General features: G+C 46.8%; 1 protein-coding gene across 3 annotated transcripts; it reads left to right on the forward strand.

Annotated features, from left to right (window-relative positions):
• The first annotated feature begins 329 nt into the window (after nucleotides 1-329).
• Nucleotides 330-23,576, forward strand: LOC147029879 (uncharacterized). Of its 3 annotated transcripts, none has more exons than XM_085873345.1 (6): nucleotides 330-546; nucleotides 6,390-8,580; nucleotides 8,614-8,987; nucleotides 17,994-18,148; nucleotides 18,265-18,327; nucleotides 21,704-23,576. In XM_085873345.1, exons 1-6 carry the CDS (start codon nucleotides 507-509, stop codon nucleotides 21,707-21,709), a joined length of 2,829 nt encoding a protein of 942 aa, XP_085729471.1. In that variant the 5' UTR covers nucleotides 330-506; the 3' UTR covers nucleotides 21,710-23,576. The 3 variants fall into 3 exon arrangements, with proteins under 3 accessions (XP_085729471.1, XP_085729472.1, XP_085729470.1); XM_085873346.1 differs by having other exon boundaries at nucleotides 8,647-8,987; XM_085873344.1 differs by having other exon boundaries at nucleotides 6,390-8,987.
• Nucleotides 23,577-23,895: the final 319 nt, after the last annotated feature.

The raw sequence follows: 23,895 nt of genomic DNA on the forward strand, positions 1-23,895 counted from the left end.
AGGGAACGGCTGGTTTGGCAAGCGCTCGCGAGATGCTTGATGAACAACCCCCCCCTCCCTCCCCTCAGGAACTCTGCCTTCAGTATTCGGGTTGTTTGTTGTGGAGTTCCAAATTGTTACGAACCTTTGAATTGCTGTGCAATGCAATTTGGATGTTTATAGTCATATTTAAATGGTTCGTATGATTAATTTAGCTCGTTTATAACAGTCTCCTCGTGTTTTCATCCACAATGTGCAACTCAACGTCGTCAACGACGTCACGGTCCCTCATACAACAACAACAGCAACAACAACAACAACAACAACAACAACAACCACAACACGAACACGAACACGAACACGGAAGTGAATGACGTCATTGTGCAAGCCGGAAGGTTCGGTTGATCGGGTGGTCACTTGGTTCACTCCAGATTACTGATCGCGACCCACAAATTGACTGTTCACGAAAATGCACCCGAGTTGAAAACCTTCAACAACAACAGGGTCACGTTAAACGAAACAATACCATGGCTGCCTTTACACTGCTGTTGTTCTCCCTTATTCCTGGTAAGTCTCGTCTTGTGTTGTTCGTGTGATTCTGTGATTGTTTGTGTGTTGTTGGTGCCGATGATCAGGAAACGTAGACCAGATGAAGGGCCTGATCGTCTCTTTACTCGAAGGAAACAAAACACCAAATATAACCTGCACCACCTCACAATCTGCACCGATGGTACCCGGACTCTCACCAGTCATTAACTACCTCACAATCTGCACCGATGGTACCCGGACTGTGACCAGTCATTAACTACCTCACAATCTGCACCGATGGTACCCGGACTCTCACCAGTCATTAACTACCTCACAATCTGCACCGATGGTACCCGGACTCTCACCAGTCATTAACTACCTCACAATCTGCACCGATGGTACCCGGACTGTGACTAGTCATTAACTACCTCACAATCTGCACCGATGGTACCCGGACTCTCACCAGTCATTAACTACCTCACAATCTGCACCGATGGTACCCGGACTGTGACTAGTCATTAACTACCTCACAATCTGCACCGATGGTACCCGGACTCTCACCAGTCATTAACTACCTCACAATCTGCACCGATGGTACCCGGACTCTCACCAGTCATTAACTACCTCACAATCTGCACCGATGGTACCCGGACTGTGACTAGTCATTAACTACCTCACAATCTGCACCGATGGTACCCGGACTGTGACTAGTCATTAACTACCTCACAATCTGCACCGATGGTACCCGGACTGTGACTAGTCATTAACTACCTCACAATCTGCACCGATGGTACCCGGACTGTGACTAGTCATTAACTACCTCACAATCTGCACCGATGGTACCCGGACTGTGACCAGTCATTAACTACCTCACAATCTGCACCGATGGTACCCGGACTCTCACCAGTCATTAACTACCTCACAATCTGCACCGATGGTACCCGGACTCTCACCAGTCATTAACTACCTCACAATCTGCACCGATGGTACCCGGACTCTCACCAGTCATTAACTACCTCACAATCTGCACCGATGGTACCCGGACTGTGACTAGTCATTAACTACCTCACAATCTGCACCGATGGTACCCGGACTGTGACTAGTCATTAACTACCTCACAATCTGCACCGATGGTACCCGGACTGTGACTAGTCATTAACTACCTCACAATCTGCACCGATGGTACCCGGACTCTCACCAGTCATTAACTACCTCACAATCTGCACCGATGGTACCCGGACTCTCACCAGTCATTAACTACCTCACAATCTGCACCGATGGTACCCGGACTGTGACTAGTCATTAACTACCTCACAATCTGCACCGATGGTACCCGGACTGTGACTAGTCATTAACTACCTCACAATCTGCACCGATGGTACCCGGACTCTGACCAGTCATTAACTACCTCACAATCTGCACCGATGGTACCCTGACTGTGACAAGTCATTAACTACCTCACAATCTGCACCGATGGTACCCAGACTCTCACCAGTCATTAACTACCTCACAATCTGCACCAATGGTACCCGGACTGTGACAAGTCATTAACTACCTCACAATCTGCACCGATGGTACCCAGACTCTCACCAGTCATTAACTACCTCACAATCTGCACCGATGGTACCCAGACTCTCACCAGTCATTAACTACCTCACAATCTGCACCAATGGTACCCGGACTGTGACAAGTCATTAACTACCTCACAATCTGCACCGATGGTACCCAGACTCTCACCAGTCATTAACTACCTCACAATCTGCACCAATGGTACCCGGACTGTGACTAGTCATTAACTACCTCACAATCTGCACTGATGGTACCCAGACTGTGACTCGTCATTAACTACCTCACAATCTGCGTCGATGGTATCCAGACTCTGACCAGTCATTAACTACCTCACAATCTGCACCGATGGTACCCAAACTGTGACTCGTCATTAACTACCTCACAATCTGTGCCTCTGGTACCCAGACTCTGAGCACTCATGCACTACCTCACAATCTGCGCCTCTGGTACCCAGAATCTGAGCACTCATGCACTACCTCGCAATCTGCGTCGATGGTATCCAGACTCTGACCAGTCATTGGAAGAACCCAAAGGCCTCCTCTCGTGGAAACCTGTGGGATGCTTTATTTGAGATTTGCAAGAGTGCAAGCAAAGAAGACAGCCGGCTTTCCCTCCCCCCTCAAGGTTGTGCTTTAATACACAGTATAACCGAAACATGTACAACACGACATCTGTGGTGACATCAAGTAAGTGGCACACCGAAAAGGTCTTCTGATGGTGAGGGATTTCAATGTTGAGTTTTGTTTCAGACAAACAACAAACGATTCACCATTAAATGGCTCCATCCACCTCCCAGTCCCATGACCCTGTTCCTTGACCAGACTTGGTGGTGTTTCACATTGTTGGTAAAAGTACTTTGAATGGAAAAGCCCAAAGTCCCAAATACTATTTTGATCTCCATTTCACAGACGCAGGACCAACTACCCTCCCTCTCCTTCCTTGAATTATCTCTTCAATCAGGTATTGATTTTCCACAATGCTGAACATATTGATCTCCATCAGATAAGGTCCAGATTTTTTGAAAAGCTTCCTGGATGGAGACAGTGAAGTCTCCTGCATCAGGAGCATCCATCGCTTGTGATTAAATATTTAGGGTTTTGCCATCCCCATCTTTCATCATGCCGTTTGTGTATATTTTGCCTGTCTCTTTTATCATTTACGGTCACTTTGTGTCCATGAAATATAATATTATATATATATATATATATATATATATATATATATATATATATATATATATATATATATATATATATATATATATATATATGTTTGAACTGCAGTACTGGAAACACCTGCTCCATATGGGAGTGGCCAGGGTTTGGGTGGGACATATGTACAGTTTGTGCATAGTTGGGTTACATTTGTATTCAAAGTATTTTTGACATTAATTATACATTTTCACACTCGCTTAACCTACTGTGCTTTACACCCAACCATGTTGTCCTTTATTAGCCCACGCTCACCAAGTGATCAGTGGGGTTAAGCCATCAGCCCCATGCGTGCGTACGTGCGTGTCTGCATTTTGTTATTCCCTTTTCGCTGGAACCACTTGTTGGAATGACACAAAATTTTCACCATCGATGCAACTATTCTTGTGGAATGCTTTAATGATAATTATGATGTCATAGGTCTTGTGATGTTGCAGTATGTTGGAAAAAAGTAGAAACGTTGGACCTCGTATCTCCGAAACTGCTCCATGGAAAAAAATTGAAACTTGGCACCTGACAAGTACTCCCCATGGGGAATAAGTGATTTTTTTTTTTAATGATACCATGGGTACCATTTTGTTATGATACGATGGTTGCAAACATAGAACGCTGCATCCAATCATTTGGATTTACCGTCAAACCTGTAAGGAAGCCTCTTCTCCAGAACAGCTGGACAGATCGAGAGGAAACTTCACGCACATGTTCCCCAAGCCTTGGGGATACCACGGTGTTCATGAATAATTGGTTACATGGTTTGGCAGCCATATTGGATTGAAGGAAAATATTTTTTTTAATTCTCTCCTTTTAACCACTGCATCAATCAATGCGAAGCTTCAAAATGATGACACAGTAGTGGTGGGGAATATATGTATTAAATTTCAACCTGATCGGATGCATGGTCTGGCAGCCAGAGTTATTGAAGTTTTTTGAATGCGTTCTTTTTCATTTATATATTTTCTTGAATGAGGCTGACTTGGCTGTGCCTCGATTGGTTTGAGGGTAGAGTAGCAGCAGTTGAAACCAGTCCTATCCAGGTTCCTCCTGATGACTTCATATTTGCATTTTTGCTTGTTCGGGTTTCCTTCTGATGACTCCAATACAGTACCTATTTTATTTGGTCTTCCATTTGATTTTGATTGAATTTTTTGAATTACAAATTTGCCGCCAGAAGAGTTTGATTCACATGAAGTTCTTCTCAAGATTGCGCAGAGTAAGTATTCTATGAATGCCGTCCAGTTATTATTATTATTTGGAGACCAAGCTTTCCAGGTTGTGCATCTGTGTGCAAATTAATGACTGGTCAGAGTCTGGGTACCAATGGTGCAGAGGTTGTGCAAATCCAAAATGTGCATCTTCCAATACTGCATCCAACCATATGTCTCATTGGGATATTGGGATCCGGATATTGAGCCAAAATGTGCATCTTCCAATTCTGCATCCAACCATATGTCTCATTGGGGTATCACACCAACACCCTTCTTAGCGGTCGGGGTCGAATGTCAGGGGAGTCGGGTCAAAACTTTCAAATTGCGATAAAAACGCCATTTCAAGTCCGATTGGCTTCCAAGTTATAATCATGACCAAACTAAGTGCTATACTGTAACTCATTAAACAGTAGCACTATCGACTTATAAGAACCAAATTGATTTCCAGGTTTTTGTTTTTTCAGAGATCATAGAGATATGACAAAGTTATTCTGGCAATTCCTTGCTCAACGAGCAATTTCATTTGTTTGTTTGTCTGTGAGCAGGATATCTCAAAAATATATGGATGGATTCAGACAAAGCTTGGTGGACAGGTTGGGTGCGTGACAAGTACGAATTGATTCCATTTTGGTGAGGAGCCTGATCCGGATACTATAATTTGTGAAGTGATTCTTCACCATTGAGACCTCGGGCCAAAAAGGATATCCCATACTGTACTGTACAGCATATCTCCAAAAAGTAATGGACATATTATGACAAAACTTGGTGGATGAGTTGAGTCGGTGATAAGAACAAGCCAATTTGATTTTGGTGAAGGCCAGATCAGGATAAGGCCTATCAGTGGGATACAAAACGTAAACTGTTCAGCCTGGCGGAGGTATGCGCTCCACCAAGGGCTGTTCTCGCTTTACTGTTATTATTGTTCATACCACTACTAGTAAAATTATTTTGTAATAATGTCAATGTTATTGTTATGCCATTATGTTTTATTACGATGCCATTATCATTGGATGGAATTGATGAATTGGTGGTTATAATAAATTTTACTTCCGTTTGCGATGCGGACCATTGACTCTCAGCCTATATACTGCCCATATGTAAATATACATGTATTTGTCCAATTTTTTTTCCAAATTTCCCTCAGGCGAGTATTAAACAATGCGAGCGACCTTTATAAATTGGGTTCAAGATGCGTCAAATAAAGGTCACAATTTGGCTGAAAGTGTGTCGTGGGCCCAAGATCATTGTGGCCTTAGAGGCCTAGCGAGTTGAGAAGGCTCAGGTCAGACGCGATAAGCATTGAATGCCTCAAGGACGTCGGGTTTCCTCCCAAAGTGTTAAACAACAGTAGCGACTGTTTTAAAGGTAATCAAACGTAGGACAGAACTGATTGAATAATTTGTGGTGACAATAAGCGATTTATACACCTCAACATGGAGTTCTTCCAAGGCGGAAAATCTCTTTGAGGAGGGGGGGAGGGGCAAATGAAGTCGCTCAAACCTCTACCGTGTGACCCCCAGTCGCCATAGCACGTTTGGTTGAGATTGGATTAGTAACGACCGAATGATTGGATAAGTAACGTCAGACAGAGAGACCCCAAATTAAATATTTTAGTATGTGATGATAAATCCAAATACTGTGCTTTTGAACATTACGTGGTTCAAAAAAATATGAGCAATGCTTTAAAAAATGCCCTTCAAATTCGACCTATTTTGTGAGATGGTTGCTTTTTCGATTTTTTTTTCCACCACAAACCAATGAATCAACACTTCAACCATGCAATGTTGCAATCGGGGGTGAAAAATAATAATTAAGCCATGAGGATATAAATTGCATTTCTGTGTTTGGAAAGCTTTCAAAATGTTGTTTTACTGTTTTTATTTTTTTTATTTTGCAGGAATAATGCTTGGAGAACAACCTATGCATCAACCCAATGATGCGCTGGGCTCCTTGCAGAAGGAACCAGGCCTCGGAGATCCAAAGCCAGGGCCAGAGCCCGGCGTCGGGCATCCCGGGCCGGAGCCGGAGGCTGGCGTCGGGCGTCCCTGGCCGGAGCCAGAGGCTGGCGTCGGGCGTCCCTGGCCGGAGCCAGAGGCCGGTGTCGGGCGTCCCTGGCCGGAGCCAGAGGCTGGCGTCGGGCGTCCCTGGCCAGAGCCAGAGGCCGGCGTCGGGCGTCCATTGCCGGAGCCAGAGGCCGGCGTCGGGCGTTCAGAACTGGAGGTCAGCGTCGGGCGTCCCGTGCCGGAGCTAGAGCCAGAGGCCGGCGTCGGGCCGGAGCCAAAGCCAGAGCCAGAGGCTGGTGCCGGGCGTTCAGGGCCGGAGCTAGAGCCGGAGGTCGGCGTCGGGCGTCCCGGGCCAGAGCTAGAGCCGGAGCCGGAGCCGGAGGCTGGTGTCGGGCTTCCCGGGCCGGAGCTAGAGCCAGAGGTTGGCGTCGGGCTGGAGCCAGAGCCAGAGCCGGAGGCTGGTGTCGGACATCCCGGGCTGGAGCCGGAGTCTGACGTCAGGCATCCCAGACCAGAGCCGGAGTCCGGCGTCGGGCATCCCGGACCAGAGCCAGAGTCTGGCGTTGGGCGTCCCAGGCCAGAGCTAGAGCCGGAGGCAGGCGTTGGGCCAGAGCCAGAGCCAGAGCCGGAGCCAGAGGCCGGCGTCGGGCGTTCAGAACTGGAGGTCAGCGTCGGGCGTCCCGTGCCGGAGCTAGAGCCAGAGGCCGGCGTCGGGCCGGAGCCAAAGCCAGAGCCAGAGGCTGGTGTCGGGCGTTCAGGGCCAGAGCTAGAACCGGAGCCAGAGCCGGAGGCTGGTGTCGGGCGTCCCGGGCCGGAGCTAGAGCCAGAGGCTGGCGTCGGGCTGGAGCCAGAGCCAGAGCCGGAGGCTGGTGTCGGGCGTTCAGGGCCGGAGCTAGAGCCGGAGGTCGGCGTCGGGCGTCCCGGGCCAGAGCTAGAGCCGGAGCCAGAGCCGGAGGCTGGTGTCGGGCGTCCCGGGCCGGAGCTAGAGCCAGAGGCTGGCGTCGGGCTGGAGCCAGAGCCAGAGCCGGAGGCTGGTGTCGGGCGTTCAGGGCCGGAGCTAGAGCCGGAGGTCGGCGTCGGGCGTCCCGGGCCAGAGCTAGAGCCGGAGCCAGAGCCGGAGGCTGGTGTCGGGCGTCCTGGGCCGGAGCTAGAGCCAGAGGCTGGCGTCGGGCTGGAGCCAGAGCCAGAGCCGGAGGCTGGTGTCGGGCGTTCAGGGCCGGAGCTAGAGCCGGAGGTCGGCGTCGGGCGTCCCGGGCCAGAGCTAGAGCCGGAGCCAGAGCTGGAGGCTGGTGTCGGGCGTCCCGGGCCGGAGCTAGAGCCAGATGCTGGCGTCGGGCTGGAGCCAGAGCCAGAGCCGGAGGCTGGTGTCAGACATCCCGGGCTGGAGCCGGAGTCTGACGTCAGGCATCACGGACCAGAGCCGGAGTCCGGCGTCGGGCATCCCGGACCAGAGCTAGAGCCGGAGGCAGGCGTTGGGCCAGAGCCAGAGCCAGAGCCAGAGCCGGAGGCTGGTGTCGGGCATCCCGGGCTGGAGCCGGAGTCCAGCGTCAGGCGTCCCGGTCTAGATCCAGAGCCGGAGTCCGGCGTTGGGCATCCCAGACCAGAGCCGGAGTCCGGTGTCGGGCGTCCCGGTCCGAATCCAGAGCCGGAGGCCGGTGTCGGGCATCCCGGGCCGGCGCCAGAGCCGGAGGCCGGCATTGGGCGTCCCGGTCTCGATCCAGAGCCGGAGTCCGGCGTCAGGCATCCCAGGCCGGATCCAGAGCCGGAGGCCGGCGTTGGGCCAGAGCCAGAGCCGGAGGCTGGTGTCGGACATCCCGGGCTGGAGTCGGAGTCCAGCGTCAGGCGTCCCAGTCCAGATCCAGAGCCGGAGTCTGGCATCGGGCATCCTGGACCAGAGCCGGAGTCCCATGTCGGGCGTCCCGGTCCAAATCCAGAGCCGGAGTCCGGTGTCGGGCGTCCGGGTCCGGATCCAGAGCCGGAGGCTGGCGTCGGGCATCCGGGGCCGATGCCAGAGCCGGAGGCCGGCGTCGGGCGTCCACAGCCGGAGTCCGCCGTCGGGCGTCCCTGGCCGGAGCCGGAGGTCGGGCGTCCCTGGCCGGAGCCGGAGGCTGGCGTCAGGCGTCCCTGGCCGGAGCCGGAGGCTGGCGTCAGGCGTCCCTGGCCGGAGCCGGAGGTCGGGCGTCCCTGGCCGGAGCCGGAGGCTGGCGTCAGGCGTCCCTGGCCGGAGCCAGAGCCGGACGCCGGCGTTGCGCGTCCCGGGCAGGAGCCGGAGGCCGGTGTCGGGCATCCCAGGCCACAGCTGGAGCCCGGCCTCAGACGTCCTGAGTGGGAGCTGGAGCCAGTGGGTGACAACATGATTCAGCGATTTGATGAGGAAATGGATGTCGATGAAAACTATCAGGAAGAATTTGAGGATGAGCGTCTGGGCGAAATACAAACTCTTCCTGTTAACCATGAGGAAATAGACACACAACATCTGGTGTTTAATTCAGGTAAGGAGATCGTTTTTGGAATTCTTTGCTGACATTGTGATTCCCCTCTCCTTCCTCCCTCACCCCTCGCCCCCCCCCCCATCCACTACATGCAGTTTAACAATCAGAATCTGTGTGCTAATATGTTACCACTCAAATAGTTTTGCAACGATTTGATCACACACGGACTTATCATCATTTTGTGTGCAGCCTGTGGCTGCCAGTTTGTATCATTGTTGGGAGCACAGCTGCACCATTGATGCAATTCCCCCTGCTGGTGAGGGCAGGAATTTGGCCATGGTGTTGGTGAATACTTGCCTTCTCTTCATGAAAGACAAAGTGGGATCTTTAACATCCATCGACTCATGCCGGCAGACAGGACCTTCCGTTTAACGTTTATCCGAAGGATGGTACACTAAGTGATGAATCACCCTGCCTGTGAAATGCCAGAATGACAGTTTATAGCTGGGTCAGGAATCAAATCCAGGCAAGACAGCTTAGAGGTGAGTGTGCACACCTCTGGGCCATCCTGTCAGCCCAATCCTTGAATGATTTTTCAAAATAATGTGAAGAAACTTCACAAAAGGAAATATCAAAGCAAAATTGACTGCTTTTGCACATTTGTGTCATGTGGTGATCATAACTTCCAAGTTTGGTGAATTTCTGCTCAACCTTTTAAGAGAAGATAGAGTGACGAACAGACAGATGGATGGATGGATGGATGGATGGATGGGTGGATGGACGGACAGACAGACGGAGCCGATTACAATTTCCCCCGTTTCTTTCAAAAAGGGTGAGGATAAGGAAAGAAAGAGGAAAAGTAGAAGAAAACGTCCAAGACAGCCATAGAACTACCAAAATACATTCACATAAGAGGTGGTCGCATTACCAAATCTCACCAAGGTGAGCAACCACCTCGAAATACAACACAAGACAAAAAGACTGTTAAACTACAAAAGTCTGGCAAAGTCAGATGAAACTTCAAAGATGTAGGAAGTCGGAATTGACAATCCTCAGCTGCATAGATAATGGGAAGCATGATACAGGTAGTGAATTCCAATGTGAGACAACACAAGGGAAAAACTATTTGCACAGCATTTCGTTCTTCATTTTGGATCAGCTATCGTGTATGGATGTGTAGAGATGGCAAGCCAAGTCTTGTGTTCAAACACTCTTGCAGGAGGAACCAAGTTAGAAAGGCCAGCAGAACATTTGCCCATTTAAATATCTGCAGAACAAACTAAGAGTGGCAACTGACCTACGGCAAGAGACTGGTTGAAGAGTTGAACCCTTTTTGAAGCTCGCATACTCGTCACGAAGAACACTGTGGGAACTTTAACATCGACCAATTAAGGCCGGCAGATGGGATGCCAGTTTAACATACATCATGATAATGACTGTCTGTCCAGGCCATAACGTTTTGCCATTTGAGCTATTGTCATCCAAGTTTTCAACAAACCGTTATTACGAGAATATGGAGAACACAAATGAATAAAATGTACAAATATATTTTTAGCAGTTTTTTTTTGTGAAGTTTAGTTTGAGTACAAAGCGGCCACAAACGGACTTTGCGTTTTGGGATGCTTTCTAGTTTTATTTGCATTGCACGTTACCAGCCAATCATGCCCCTACTTCAATACTTTCTCCAAATAATTGTCCAGTGAAACACGAACCTCATTACAAGTAGTGTTGAATGAATCAGCAGATGTACAGTAAAGAATTTTTTTTCTGGTTTTCATCAATGATCTCTCCAACTCTCTGGAAAATCCTTTTTATATGGAAATATGGAATATTTATATAAATATGGAAAATCCTATATCTTTGCTGATGACTCCACCCTCTGCCGTACCATCTGTCATCCCTCAGACCGGCAAGTAGCAGCTTCTTCGCTCTCTGCAGATCTGGGTAAAATCACAAACTGGTCCAACATGTGGAACATGTCTTTCAATCATGACAAATCTCACACTCTCACTTTTTCTCTCTGAAAGGACTGTTTGGAACTCCCCCTCCCCCATCCACTTTCTCAACAATCGTCTTCAAGAAGTCCTTTCTTTGCAGCTTCTGGGTCTCACTATCTGCCATGATCTTTCCTGGGAAAGCCACATTTCCAACCTGGCCTCCAAAGCTAGTCGCCGACTGGGAATCCTCCGTCATGCAAAGTCCTTCCTCGGCCCAGCTGAGCTCTTGACCGCATACAAAGCTTTCGTCCACAGCCTGATGGAGGACTGCTCTCCCCTCTGGGCTGGTGCTCCTGCCTTTCACCTTTCTCGGCTTCACGCTGTGGAAACCAAGGCATTTCGGATCATTGGCATCTCCCGCGATGAGGCTGAGTCTTTGGGCCTCTCACTCTCTTGCTGCAGGCAGGTCGGTGGTCTTTCTGTCTTCTACCGTCTTCTCTCCGATGTCGCCCCCCCCTCCCGTCCCCACCATATTTCTGCGATTTGCGATTTGTCTGCGATTTGTCCCCACCATATTTCCGCAGGGTGCTCAAGATCCGCCAACAACCCACTTCTGATAAAACTACCAAAATCACAAATCACTGCTCACCTTCACTCTTTTATTCCTCTTTTTCCCCGCCTTTGGAATAAACTCCCTCACGCTGTTCAATCCCATTCTTCTCTCCAGGCCTTTGAAACAGCTGTTCACCACCACCTTATCGTCCCCCAACCAAATCCTCGATCTTTTCTACCCCTGTTAATCCATCCCAAACCCACCTCCTTCAAATTCCCTGCTTTCCTTCCTGAAAGTCCCTGTAATGTCCATCTTGTATACCCCATGTTCCCTGCCCCCATCCCCCTCCCTTCCATAGATCTTCTAATGTCGCTGTTCCCCACTGTTTTGTCATTCCCACTCCCACTCCTCTTGTCTCATGCCCCCCTTAATGTGCGTTGTGTGTTCGCTCTCATACGAGCCTCGACAAAGTACACAAAAAAACAATAATGTGAGGTGTCGTCAGCATAAATGGCTTGCTGAGACAGAAGAGTATCAGGGAGATCATTGATATAAACAAAGAACAAAGTGGGATCAAGGACGGAGCCCTAGAGAACACCAGAGTTGATGGAGTGAGTAGGAGAAGATTGACGCTCAAGTACCACCTTCATCTTGCGATTTGTAAGGAAAGCTGATATAATTGAATGCATTACTTCAGATACACCAAATGACTGAAGCTTGTGCAGCAGACCCTTGTGTCACACCTTGTCAAATGCCATTGAGATATTCAAAGTAAGATATTGAAAGAGCTTCACCTTTGAGGTCCAATGAAATGATCAGCAATAAAAAAACAAACCAATGTCACCCGCAGGGTGACCCGTATCTTGCCAAAAGGTGACCACATGTGACTTCTTTAAGGTCACACTGAGGTGAACAGAGCTGCTATCCACCAGGAGCGACTCCTTGAGGAATATCTGCCCACGAGAGATTCCGATGAGAATCGTTCTACAGAGTAACCATGAAAAATATGCTTTTGCCTCATAATGTCACCAAATGACGTCATAATGTCTCAAGCTTGACATATCTAGAAAGCACTCATCGAGGTGTTCAATTTGAGGTACTACACGATATGGTTCCTAAAACTTGAAAATTTGACCTTGGGGTCAAATATGTTTGACCTGAGGCGCTAACCATGAAGGTCAAGGCTAATCGCCACTAAAAATTAATCAGCTGAGCGTCAGACCATGAACTATATTCCCATGAAGTTTGAAGACGATCCGATCAAAATTACTCAAAAAATAAGGGTTTCGTCGACTCCCCTGATTTGCGACAAAGTGACCTTGACCTTTGACCTTGACCTTCAAAATTTTATGCGCTGAAAGGGACCTCTATAGGCCTCTGATATGCGAAGTTACAGAAATTTTCAATGATAACTGTGCTCTGCAGAGTGATTTATACGTGATTACAGACCAAAAAAAAAAAAAAAAACATATGAAGGTCAAGGCCAATCGCCACCAAAAATTAATCAGCTGAGCGCCAGACCATGAACTATATTCCCATGAAGTTTGAAGACGATCCGATCAAAATTACTCAAAAAATAAGGGTTTCGTCGACTCCCCTGATTTGCGCCAAAGTGACCTTGACCTTTGACCTTGACCTTCAAAATTTTGTGCACTGAAAGGGACCTCTATAGGCCTCTGAGATGCGAAGTTACAAAAATTTACGATGATAACTGTGCTCTGCAGAATTTTTTATATGTCATTACAGACAAACAAACAAACAAAAAAACAACATACAAGCTGACTAACATATCTTGCAAAAACTTCGTTTTGGCAAGATAATGATCAGCAATTAAGGATAGCAAATTGCCAGTGCAGCGAGAATGGTGAAAGCCATACTGCCAGTCAATGAGAAATTCATTGTTTTCCAGGTGGCTGAGAAATTATTGATTGATGAGCCATTCAAATACTTTACTTACTACAAGAAGCAGGCTGATGGGTCAATAGTTACTGGGCTCAGAATGCTCACCAGCAACCTTGAAAACAGGAACAGAAGCCACTTTCCAGGATAAAGGAAACACTGAATCAGACAAGCACACCTTTTTACCTGGCACTCCCTCCTTTTCTATTAGGCCATACGGCATGCAAACCGGCACCGTTTTATGGGTCGGTAATTACTTGGCTCAGAATGATGGGTAGATAGTTAATTTTAGCACTCTGGGCTTTCAACAAAACCTGAAGGGAGCATGGCGATCCATTCCTAACTATTCCCTGGGGGCCCTCACGCATGCATGCTCCATCATGTGGATCCCGCTGCCCCTTGCTGGCAACTTAACTGGCACCAAGGTGCATGTCTCAATGGCTGGCAGTTCAGTCTCTGCCACACAAATCTGTGTCCCAGCTTCAGGAGTGAGTATGGGCAGCTCCTCGCTCTCACCCCTTTCCATACTGGCATGTGCAGGCTGCATGGCTTCCATCTTGCGACACAGTAGCTCAGCACGTACCGAAATGCACGCTTCGCATACCGGCCATTTGAATTTTAACCACGCAAACGCATGCTGTGGCAAAGGATTCAACCAGCTCGCATGCGGACTCCATCCTGCACTGATTCATTCAGGCACGCTTACAGGTACACACACAGGCACGCACACTGACAAGTACACAACCCTGGGGTTATCCCTGTCCAGGCCTATGTTATCTGGACTTGCTGATTCCCATTAAAACCATTGCTTTGTGTGTCCACGTATCTGTTATCGGCAATCATTGGCTCCACCCTGCAATTTTGCTTCTCATCCGGCTCTCCAAGCAAGAATCTCTGTACCTGTGGGGATGCACGCACCTTGCACCTCTCTGCCTCAATACGTCCTCCTGCCTCTTCAACCAGGGCCTGCTATAACTCTTCCCTTAATCTCCTGGCCCTGGCCACCAAATCCATCACTGTTATGCTCCCATTCCTCATTTTATTTCCCCTGTCACCTGTTGGGCGCTATTTCTGTTAACCCTTTACTCTTAGTGTCTTCTCCTTTGTTACTCCCGGGCAACCCTTTGTGTCCCTTCCTGTGGCACTAATCCCCTCTGCTACCTTGGCCGGGCAGGCCACTATTTCCCGCTGTGTGTTCCGCACCTCTGCCATGGACGTCGCCAAGCTGTCATGGCCTGCTTCCATTTTTTTTCTGCCAGCTCAGCCTGGCTAGCCTCAAATGTTCCTGCCATGTTGTCCTGCCTGTGATGACCCGCTCTCATTTCTGCCTTCAACTCGCCTGGCTAGCCTTCATATCATCCCACTTGTCCGACATGTTCTGCATTATGGCCATCAACTGTTTTGCTTAGTCTTGTCAACTCATTTCTGCTGCTTGGGGCTGAACTGCTGAGGGGTGCGGGGTTGGGGCAGAGGGTGGGGGGAGGTGGCTCCACTGCGCCTTCTCAATCCCTCTCCTGGTTTGAGTTGCCCTGATCACTCTCCATTATCCTTAATTTAAATTTGGCACCCAATTGTACGCTCAATATAAATTTTGCTTTTCGACGACAGTTTCCCGTGCCTCAGGTCCGAATACACTCAACTGACATCAATGTTTTCGTCGTCGGACTCGTCCCAGTTACCCGGTCTGAATTCCAACAAACCACGTCAATTCAGTCGCGCGTCGGCCAACTCATTTTGCTCTCTGAACAGGGTTTTGGGCCTGTTTGCCACGTTACCCTATTCAGGTGGAATGCCTGAGCAAGTGAGGCAATGTGCCAATGGGTCCTGTCTGCCCGGTTACCCTAATTAGCGATCCAAGCAGAGATCGCCGGATGCAGTTACGGTGTCATACTGAGGGCTATTTGCCACAACCCAATCTGTCCTTTAACAGACGTACTAACCAATATACTCATGATCAGGACCATCAAGTCACTGAGACCAAATTAATTTGTAATGGTGCATTTGACAGCAAAAAGGACGGGTAGACAAAGAGAAGCACTACAAGTACAGTCAGTCCTTGCATCCCGGTTGACGTTGTTTTGTTATTACGTCACTGATCTATTGGAGAACATACTCTATTTCACACTATGAACTCGCAAGCCATATTTTTGAGCAGATTCAGGGTGATGAAAGGTGTTCAAATACTTTAATAACTTCTCAGAATATGTGCTCGTGGGCCAAATAAGGGAGTATATATTGTTGCGGCCGGGGGTCAGGGTGAGAAGACCACTAGGGAAGGAAGCCATCTCGGGTTCTCACCAGACTCCCCGGAATCGCATGTCGTTGCACACGGATAACTCCATGACACGGCGGGTTGCTGACCGACCGCGAACGCCAATAACTCAACCACGTGACTTAGGGTCCTCCGTCTACAGTTTATCCGGTTATCTAAAAATAATCACGTGACCTAATTACCGGGGGACACGCTCCGGTACGCCTTGTCCGAACCTAGTCACCTTACCGGGTCAGATGCAGCCGAGTGACACTGCCAAGGACTTACCTGCTGAAAGAACGGATCATTGGGAATAAAGTCCCGGCTCGGCTAGGATACGGACCATGCTGGATCAATGAAAGAAAAGACAAAAACGAGCTGGAAACATTCCTGCACAATCATTTCTTACCGGCAGGTGAGGGAAAATATGTAGCACAATTAATAGAGTTTATTGTTGTATGTAAAGCAGGGATAGCAAGAAATGTGAGGTGCGACAATAAAATAAGCAACTTACAAAAGCAGACAGAGCAGACTTATCCTGATATAATTCTTCTGCAATCTTAACTTATGCGAGGACAGGCACCATAACACACACACACACACACACACACACACACACACACACACACACACACACACACACACACACACACACACACACACACACACACACACACTCCGATGAAGAAGAGATAATGAGCAAAAAGGAAAGGAGATGAGGCCAACGGTCTCGTAATACCTTGCACAATTGAATGATCGCGCCACTCAGTACGTTTTGGGGGGATGCTCTGCTGAATGATCCCTTCTTGATAGTTGGCACGTCATCTCCTGCTTGGCTACGGTGCAGCAAAGCGTCTGCGCCGATCCAGAGAATGGGCACGATCGTCAGGCATGAGGGAGGGACTGGGTGGAGTCAGCGGCGAGTGCGTGGATGGAGGCGGAGTCAGGTGGGTGGGTGGAGCCAGCGATGAGGGCAGGCGGAGGTGGAGTCAGGTGGGTGGATGGAGCCAACGACGTGGGGCAGGCGGGTGGGAGGAGCCAGCAACGAGTGTGTGAAGGAGAAGACGGCGTGCAGCAGGCGCATGCAGAGACCTATCCAATCCCAGCAAGGAAGCTGAGGATGACCACCACGACGACGACTCTGGACGGCTTCGCGATCTATCCTTTATAGGCCCTGCAGTGCAGGGCGGGGTGCCGCCCCGAAGCAGTGCGTCGTCATCCGAATCGGGCTCTCCCATTGGGCCCTGGCCACCACACGACCCGGCCGTCATGGCCGGAAGCGGTTTCACTGGTGCATCCGGCGATACCTCGCTGAGCTGTGGAATCGTCTCGCTCCGAACCCCACGATATGAATCGTCCCGCATCGAACTCCCGGGCCATGCTCCAGCAACTGGCCGAGGGCCGCGCCGGTCCCACATGCCCTCTCCTGCATCCCCGGCGCGCTGCGGTTGGCACCGATCAATGTGCTTGCTTCGTCGGTACACTATGCGGCCCGGGCAATCCGGGCCATACAGCATGCCTTGACGTTGTGGCAGGTGAGTCCATGCGGAGGTGCGAGAAGATGTCTACCGTCCACGGGAGATATTGTTGGCTGTGGTGGTGAGTGAAGAATCGACGGTGAGACGCCGTCGTTAACCAGCACGTAGACCTGAACAAAGATGTGCGCCATGCGCATCCCATACAATGTGATGATAAGATGTTATTGTAATAAGCACGCAGACACGAATGAATAGGTGTGCTATTCGTGCCCCGTTCTGTACGATGATAAATTATCACGGGGCTGCGCGCGAGTCCGCCATTGACAATGCGGTGATCTTTCACAGGCAGTGGTGTGTGTGGTGCAGGCCCTGATCTGTGTCATGGATTGAAGGAAAGGATTGATTAGAATTATTAGATGCAGAAATGGGTTGAAAAGAATGTTCCGCATACGTCCTGTATGGCGGTGGAGGTTGTTTATTGTTTGCTTCTACTTTTTTTCAACGCCAGTTTCTACAGGCGGCCGTCTGAGTGCAGTGCCTGCTTTGATTTATTTCAGGAATAAGAGGAAAAGAGTAGGAATGAAGATTGAGATATAATCAGACCTAACTATGAGATCCACACAACGCACTTCATCCCGTTTGACCCATTAGACATGAGGGAAAGGTCTAACTGTATATATATTAATGAAATAACTGTCTGGGGACCACTGTATGATGGATGCCATTGCCTTGGAGGCATGCGGTTTCCAGAATCGCAACGATATTATGGCGAGTTAGATCCACAGAAAAATTGGAATGATGCATGAAAGGATCAAGCATTAATTTTTTCTCCCCAGATGTTCTTCCCTTCCCTTTTCTTCCTTCTATTAATGCACCATTCTCTTCGCTTGTTTTTTTCTTTTTCACCCAATTGCCATGTCATGTACATTTCCTCACCATCATGTTCAGGAGGAATCTTTGATGTAGAGACCTACAGAAGGTTTGGTGGGCAACAGGGATATACAGAAATTGGATATGATGGAGGAGGACATTTCTTCAATGCTGTCTTGTTGCTTGGTGCTGTGGTTGTGGTTCTCTTCGGCATGTGGTCTATTCGACGCAAGGTATGTGCTTGATGGAAATGTTTGTGTAGGTGTTCATATAGGAGGTGATCTTTCTTTATGGAAGGCATTTAGGAGTTCAAGTGGATGCATGAATGACCTCCAGTCTCTCTCAACAGATTGTTCCATTGGTGTTCAAAGGCAGGCGTGGGAAGAAGCCAGAATATCAGCGCCTCAGTATGGTAATAAATCTTGCACTTTTTACTGTTAACGTTTATCAATCTTATTTGCCTTTTCATGAAGAAAAAAAATGCTTTTTGTGTTTAATTTGGTGGAAAATGCATCTTTAAATCCCAAATTTGGTGTTTTCTTTTATTTTTCATTTTATAATCTTTTTTTCAATATTTGGCATACATGTATAGGATTGACTACACAAGTAAGTAAGTCACATGCAGGACAAAGATTGATTTGACATCATTCTACTTTTGCATGAATTTCAAGAACACAAGTAGACAAAGTACAAAACGAGTCTGTCTGTTCTCATCCTTGCTTCTCGCAAATACGCTCTAAATGTTGTTACTGAATGAAACCAATTGTTAATATCTTCAATCCTCTCCAGTCATCCTTTGTTCCACTCCTGTCTTTACTGTTTATCTTCTTTTTCTCCCATAATTTCCTATCTGGATATTCACTTTCTCAAACTAAAAATTCCCATTTTAATGCAAAATGCCTAGTTCCCCACCCTCCCCTTGGTCTCTTCTACACTTATGGGAGGATCACAATGGTGTATTATCTATCATGTGTGCTGTCTTTATGCCCTGCCTTCTGGCCACAACCTAATTGACCAAGAGGATGAGGCTAGTCTCACTGCCCAGGGGGTTGTTTCTGTGATGTATTACTACGTTTTATTACTTTCTGCGCTTTATTACCCAATTATTACGTTTTTTCTGCGTCTTTTCACTCAATTTTGGCTCCTGATGTTCCTGATCATCCCAATGGTGGGGAAAGAAAATCTCTTTACTTACTAATTTTTTGGTGGTACATCCGATGAAGGTGACTCAGTCATGCTACTTACCACTCATTACAGTCTCACTGGACCGTGTTAAGCGGGGAAAAGAAACACCGGAATAATAAAAAAACGCCAATGTAAAGCTTAATAAAATGGGTAAATGAAACCAGGCCAAGAAGCATGTAAAACAACAAGAACAACGAGATATATGTCATCACCAAGGGTAAGCCTCCCCTGGCTTACACTTGGCCCATGATCCAATGATGGCTATATATTTTTTGGACTGCTATATAACCATCACCTTCAACATTTAGCGATAGAGTATAAGTTAACAGAATGTGTCTCCATCTACAATCTATCCATAAAAGTCAACATCATGAAAATCGGAATGTTATTAAAATTATGATCAAAAAGGTGTTTTTGTGAATTAGGTGGCAATCCAAAAAAAGTAGGTCAATGACAATAATCAACTATTAGGTGCATACCTTCAATGCAGGTGCACTAATATGATGCAGGATGGAAGGCCAACTGCTTCTTGAGATTCTGCATTGGCAAATTAACCATTGACCAACAAAAAGATTGCATTTGTTTTTTTTTCAGAGCGCCATTTGACCTTGACATTCAACTCAAAGAGTATGATGTAAATTAAGCATAAATGCGCCTTGTTCAAGGCTATCTAGATAGGGCAATTCTGCTCAAATTGGACAAACATTCGTCGAGTTATGGTGAAAAATGTGGAAATGTCGAATTTGGTCATTACCTTAAAACTTAGGTCAAGCTCAAAGAAATTGTGTCAACCCCTGCCGATGTTTTATTCCCATTATTGATGTAAAATTTCATTCCGAAAGTCCCAGCCAGCTCCGAGATACACCTCGGAAATTTCAATGAAGGAAGAAAAAAAAAACCTAAATGGTGGTTTTGTACTCCGAGGGGTCTAAGAAATTGAGCTACCATTAAATATTGATGGCACTAATTGTAGAAACAAACCTGACAACAGCTATATGCCTCCCGCAATCCTTCAACTACAAAGGCATTAAAAAACAGAAAAAATCCAACTATCTTTTTTTTAATTTTTCAATTTTTTTTTTTGGCCGAAAACACTGATGAGCTCACTGATGAACCTCTGAAAGTTTGACCAAGATCCATTCGGCTATCTCTGAGAAAAATGGCGACGCACACAGGCAGATAGACAGATAAACATCTTTTATAATAATCCAGGGCCATTATATATTAGTGTTGTCACCGCTGTTCCTAAAGTGAAGTCGTCATGCGTGGCCGCTATGCGCATCCGAGGTTCCACCTCGGAAGGATGACAGGCAGAGTCAACCCCACCTGGTATTAATTCAACAGCCGAGTGGGATTTGAACTCAGGATCCTTGGATCCCAAGCCCACCACCGTAACCATTAAGCCAGCATCAGGCATGTTTGTATTATATCCTGTCACTAGATGCCAATTTTGCCCCTTTTCTTGTTGATGGTACTCAATTGTGTAAAAAGAAACTGAGCCAGCCTGGTGGAGCACGCATCTGCAAATAACATGTATTAAAATGTGAAGGTTGTTGCTGTCAAACTATGCACCATCGTCATGGGGATTAAGCATCGTTTCATAGTTTTCTCCGTTTCTGTAGATTTTCTATCTGCGTGGCACATAGAAGCTACACGTATGTTACTAATAGCCCTGCTTATGACTGCTTACGTCTGTAAGTATGTACTGTATGTCTGATACTGCTGTACCTGTTGTATGTTTGAAACAGCTATACCTGTACGTATGTCTGATATGTAATGTAGAAAGTTACTGATTCATTACTAAAGTGATAGCGATCATGGCTGATGCTAAATAAAAATTCGAAAAAAAAATAACACGACTTACCCTCGGTTTCTTGCGCTTTTCCGCAGCTGTCCTGTCCATTTTCTTATTCTTCATGAGATTACGATGATCTCTAATCTTCGTCGTGATCATGTCGGCTTTAAATCGCTTCGATTTGCTCATCCCAGACTGGGAATGCAGGCCGGTGTCGTATGAATTATCTTCAAAATTGGCGCTGCAAATAATGCTTGAAGCAGTTGAGCCATGCCACTTTCCTCTGATTAGTTTTACCTTGGCTATCCATATTTTCCTTCCAGCGGGATCTTTTGGGAAAACATGCACACTCCCACCATCTTTGTTGTATTGCTACAACCAGCAACAAGGCATTTAGATGACATTCTCAGAACTTTTTCAGAGTTCAAATCCTATGGAGGCCACATGTAAACACAATTCCCAAAGCAAAAGTATCCTCGACATGACATGGCGGGTCACGTGATATGTTATGTAATCACATGGCCATTTTGGGGGGGGGGGCATGGCCAGTCAAGCATACAAGGACACACTTCCCTCATACCCCATACTTACACTATCCTCGCACCTCTTGCCCACGCTATCCTCATACCCTTTAACCCACACCATCATTATACCCCTAACAACACACAATCCTCAAACATGAAATTTCCCTCTTTTCGCCCACTTGTCTCAATTTTGTTTTCTCTGTTTCTGCAATGTTGACCATGTTTTTCTCATTTGTTTCCACATTTACCTTTCCTCCTGCCCATTCCTTCTTGTCCTCCATTAGGCATAAAACTTGGCTGGAAATCTCACTTCAAGCTTCGACAGAACACGACCTTCTTTTAATAAGCTGAGGTTTTAAACAAGTGCTTATGTTTTCATCACAAGATTCTTTTGCATTTTTGCTCCTGAGGTGTTGGTGTTGTATATTTTATTAAATTAGCAAGGAACCCATCCTTGTACTCGTGGGTTAATTCCCCCACTTTTTATGATGGCTTTGGTATACTGTATTTTATTATGACTTGTCATACTGGCTTCCACCAGGTGGCACTATACAACGCGCATTTATATCGAGAGAATTGGGGTGCTCCCTCTCCACCCACCCTGAACCCCTCGGGACTATGATTTTTTTTTTTATCCCCTGAAACATTCCCGTGCATCCTCCGAGTACAGCCACCAGTTAATTTTCAACTCATTCCGTTCAGCCGTTTAAGAATGCAGCATGGAAGTTAAATACATTTATGCATCCTTAATATTAAAGTCATGACTTTTAGTTTGACGTGAGAATGAAAGCATTGCATCCCATTTAAGCTTTGCAGTTGCATTCAACGGCACTCATAAATGTGGGGGAATGGGAGGGGTGGGGGTTTGTAAATATCAGGAATTATCTATTTGATGTAAGCAAAAATGGTGGAATATTTGATCCTCCCCCCCCCAACCCTCACCTCCTCATCCCTTCCCTCCCATTTTGCACCATGTATTCCACCTCCCTTCCCACCTTTTCTCTATCATCCCCCTTCTCTTCCTTTTTGATTTTCATTTGAGTCAAACAATGGACCTGACCCCAGAAAAGATATCCGCAACTTCTCCAGGCACTTTGGGTACCGGTGACACCATCTTTATGACATCTTTTCTTGCTGCACTCAGTGGGTCAATTAATAAGAAGTTTTCCCTTCCCCAACCGATTGGTCAAATGTGCTCTCCCCTTTAAATGTCGAACGCCAACTAAGGAAACAGCGCGTACCATTCACTTAAATGGTCTTTTGTGTGACTCTGTCATGGTTGGAGTTGAACTGCCGACCTCCCCGAGTCAGAGCAGATGCGATAACCATTATGCCATCGAGTCTGGTTGTTAAAAATACATAAACCCACGGTGTTGTTGTAATATACCGATCCACGCTCGCTGAAAGCCATTATCTTTTCCTGCAGTCCATTTTGTTTTCTCTTCAGATGATCATCTGGTACCATCTCAGCGGAACACATCTTTTTCATCACGTGAAATGGGAAATTTATTTGGAGCAGATTTGAACCTGTTGCTTCGTGCGCACTCTGATTTTGTTTCGACAACCTTGTTTTTTTTTGTTGTTTTTTTTTTTTGTAAAAACGCAAAGCATTGTGGGTACATATCTAATCTGAACATATCTACATCATCTTTTTGAAGGAATTAACTTTATTGCTCCATTGGGTTTTAATTGAATATTGATTGGTTTTTGGTTTGTGCAGTTCATTTGCTGAAATAACATTGATACAGCTGTTGTTTGTATCCTTATAACAATTGATTTTACTTGTAATAGCAAAACTTCAATTGCTGTGTTTGACCATTTTATTTATTTTTCCTGTAGTTATCATGACACCGTGCATTAGTGGAAAATTGTGTTTATGAATGCAAGCATTGGATCAAGCAGGTTGTTTTCAAGGTTAATAAGAAAAGTTAGCAATCAAAGTTAAGGTTATGGGTACTTTACACTGGCCATACCTGATGGGTACTTTACACAGTTGCTCTTATCAAGTCGACAACACTTGTATGGGTATAAATAGACTGTCACCAGGATAGTTTATTTGAGATTTGTGTGGATGTACATCTCATTGTTAATAGTCTTCCATTGGTCTGGCGAGTTAATTGTTTATACATTAAAAATAATTAATCCAGCCTGATACAATTGTCTTTTATATTTTCTTGGTTACCTTCCATTGTCGATTTTTATTTTCCAAACCTGTTGGTCTTCATTCTTTCCCTTTATTACCTCCGTCACCGAAGGTGGAGGGAGGTTATGTTTTCACCCCTGTCTGTCTGTTTGTTTGTTTGTTTGCCTGTCTGTCGGTCTGTAAGCAGGGTATCTCAAAAAGTTATGGGCAGATTTGGATGAAATTCGGTGCATGAGTTGGGTAAATGACAAGAACAAGCTGATTCGATTTTGCTTCAGGTCTGGATGCAGGTCTGACCTATCAGTGGGATGCAAAACGTAAACTCTTCAGCCT

Source organism: Eptatretus burgeri, chromosome 3 (genome assembly GCF_056783735.1).
Source record: "Eptatretus burgeri isolate ZD-2024b chromosome 3, Ebu_testis_v1, whole genome shotgun sequence".
Lineage (NCBI taxonomy): Eukaryota > Metazoa > Chordata > Myxini > Myxiniformes > Myxinidae > Eptatretus > Eptatretus burgeri.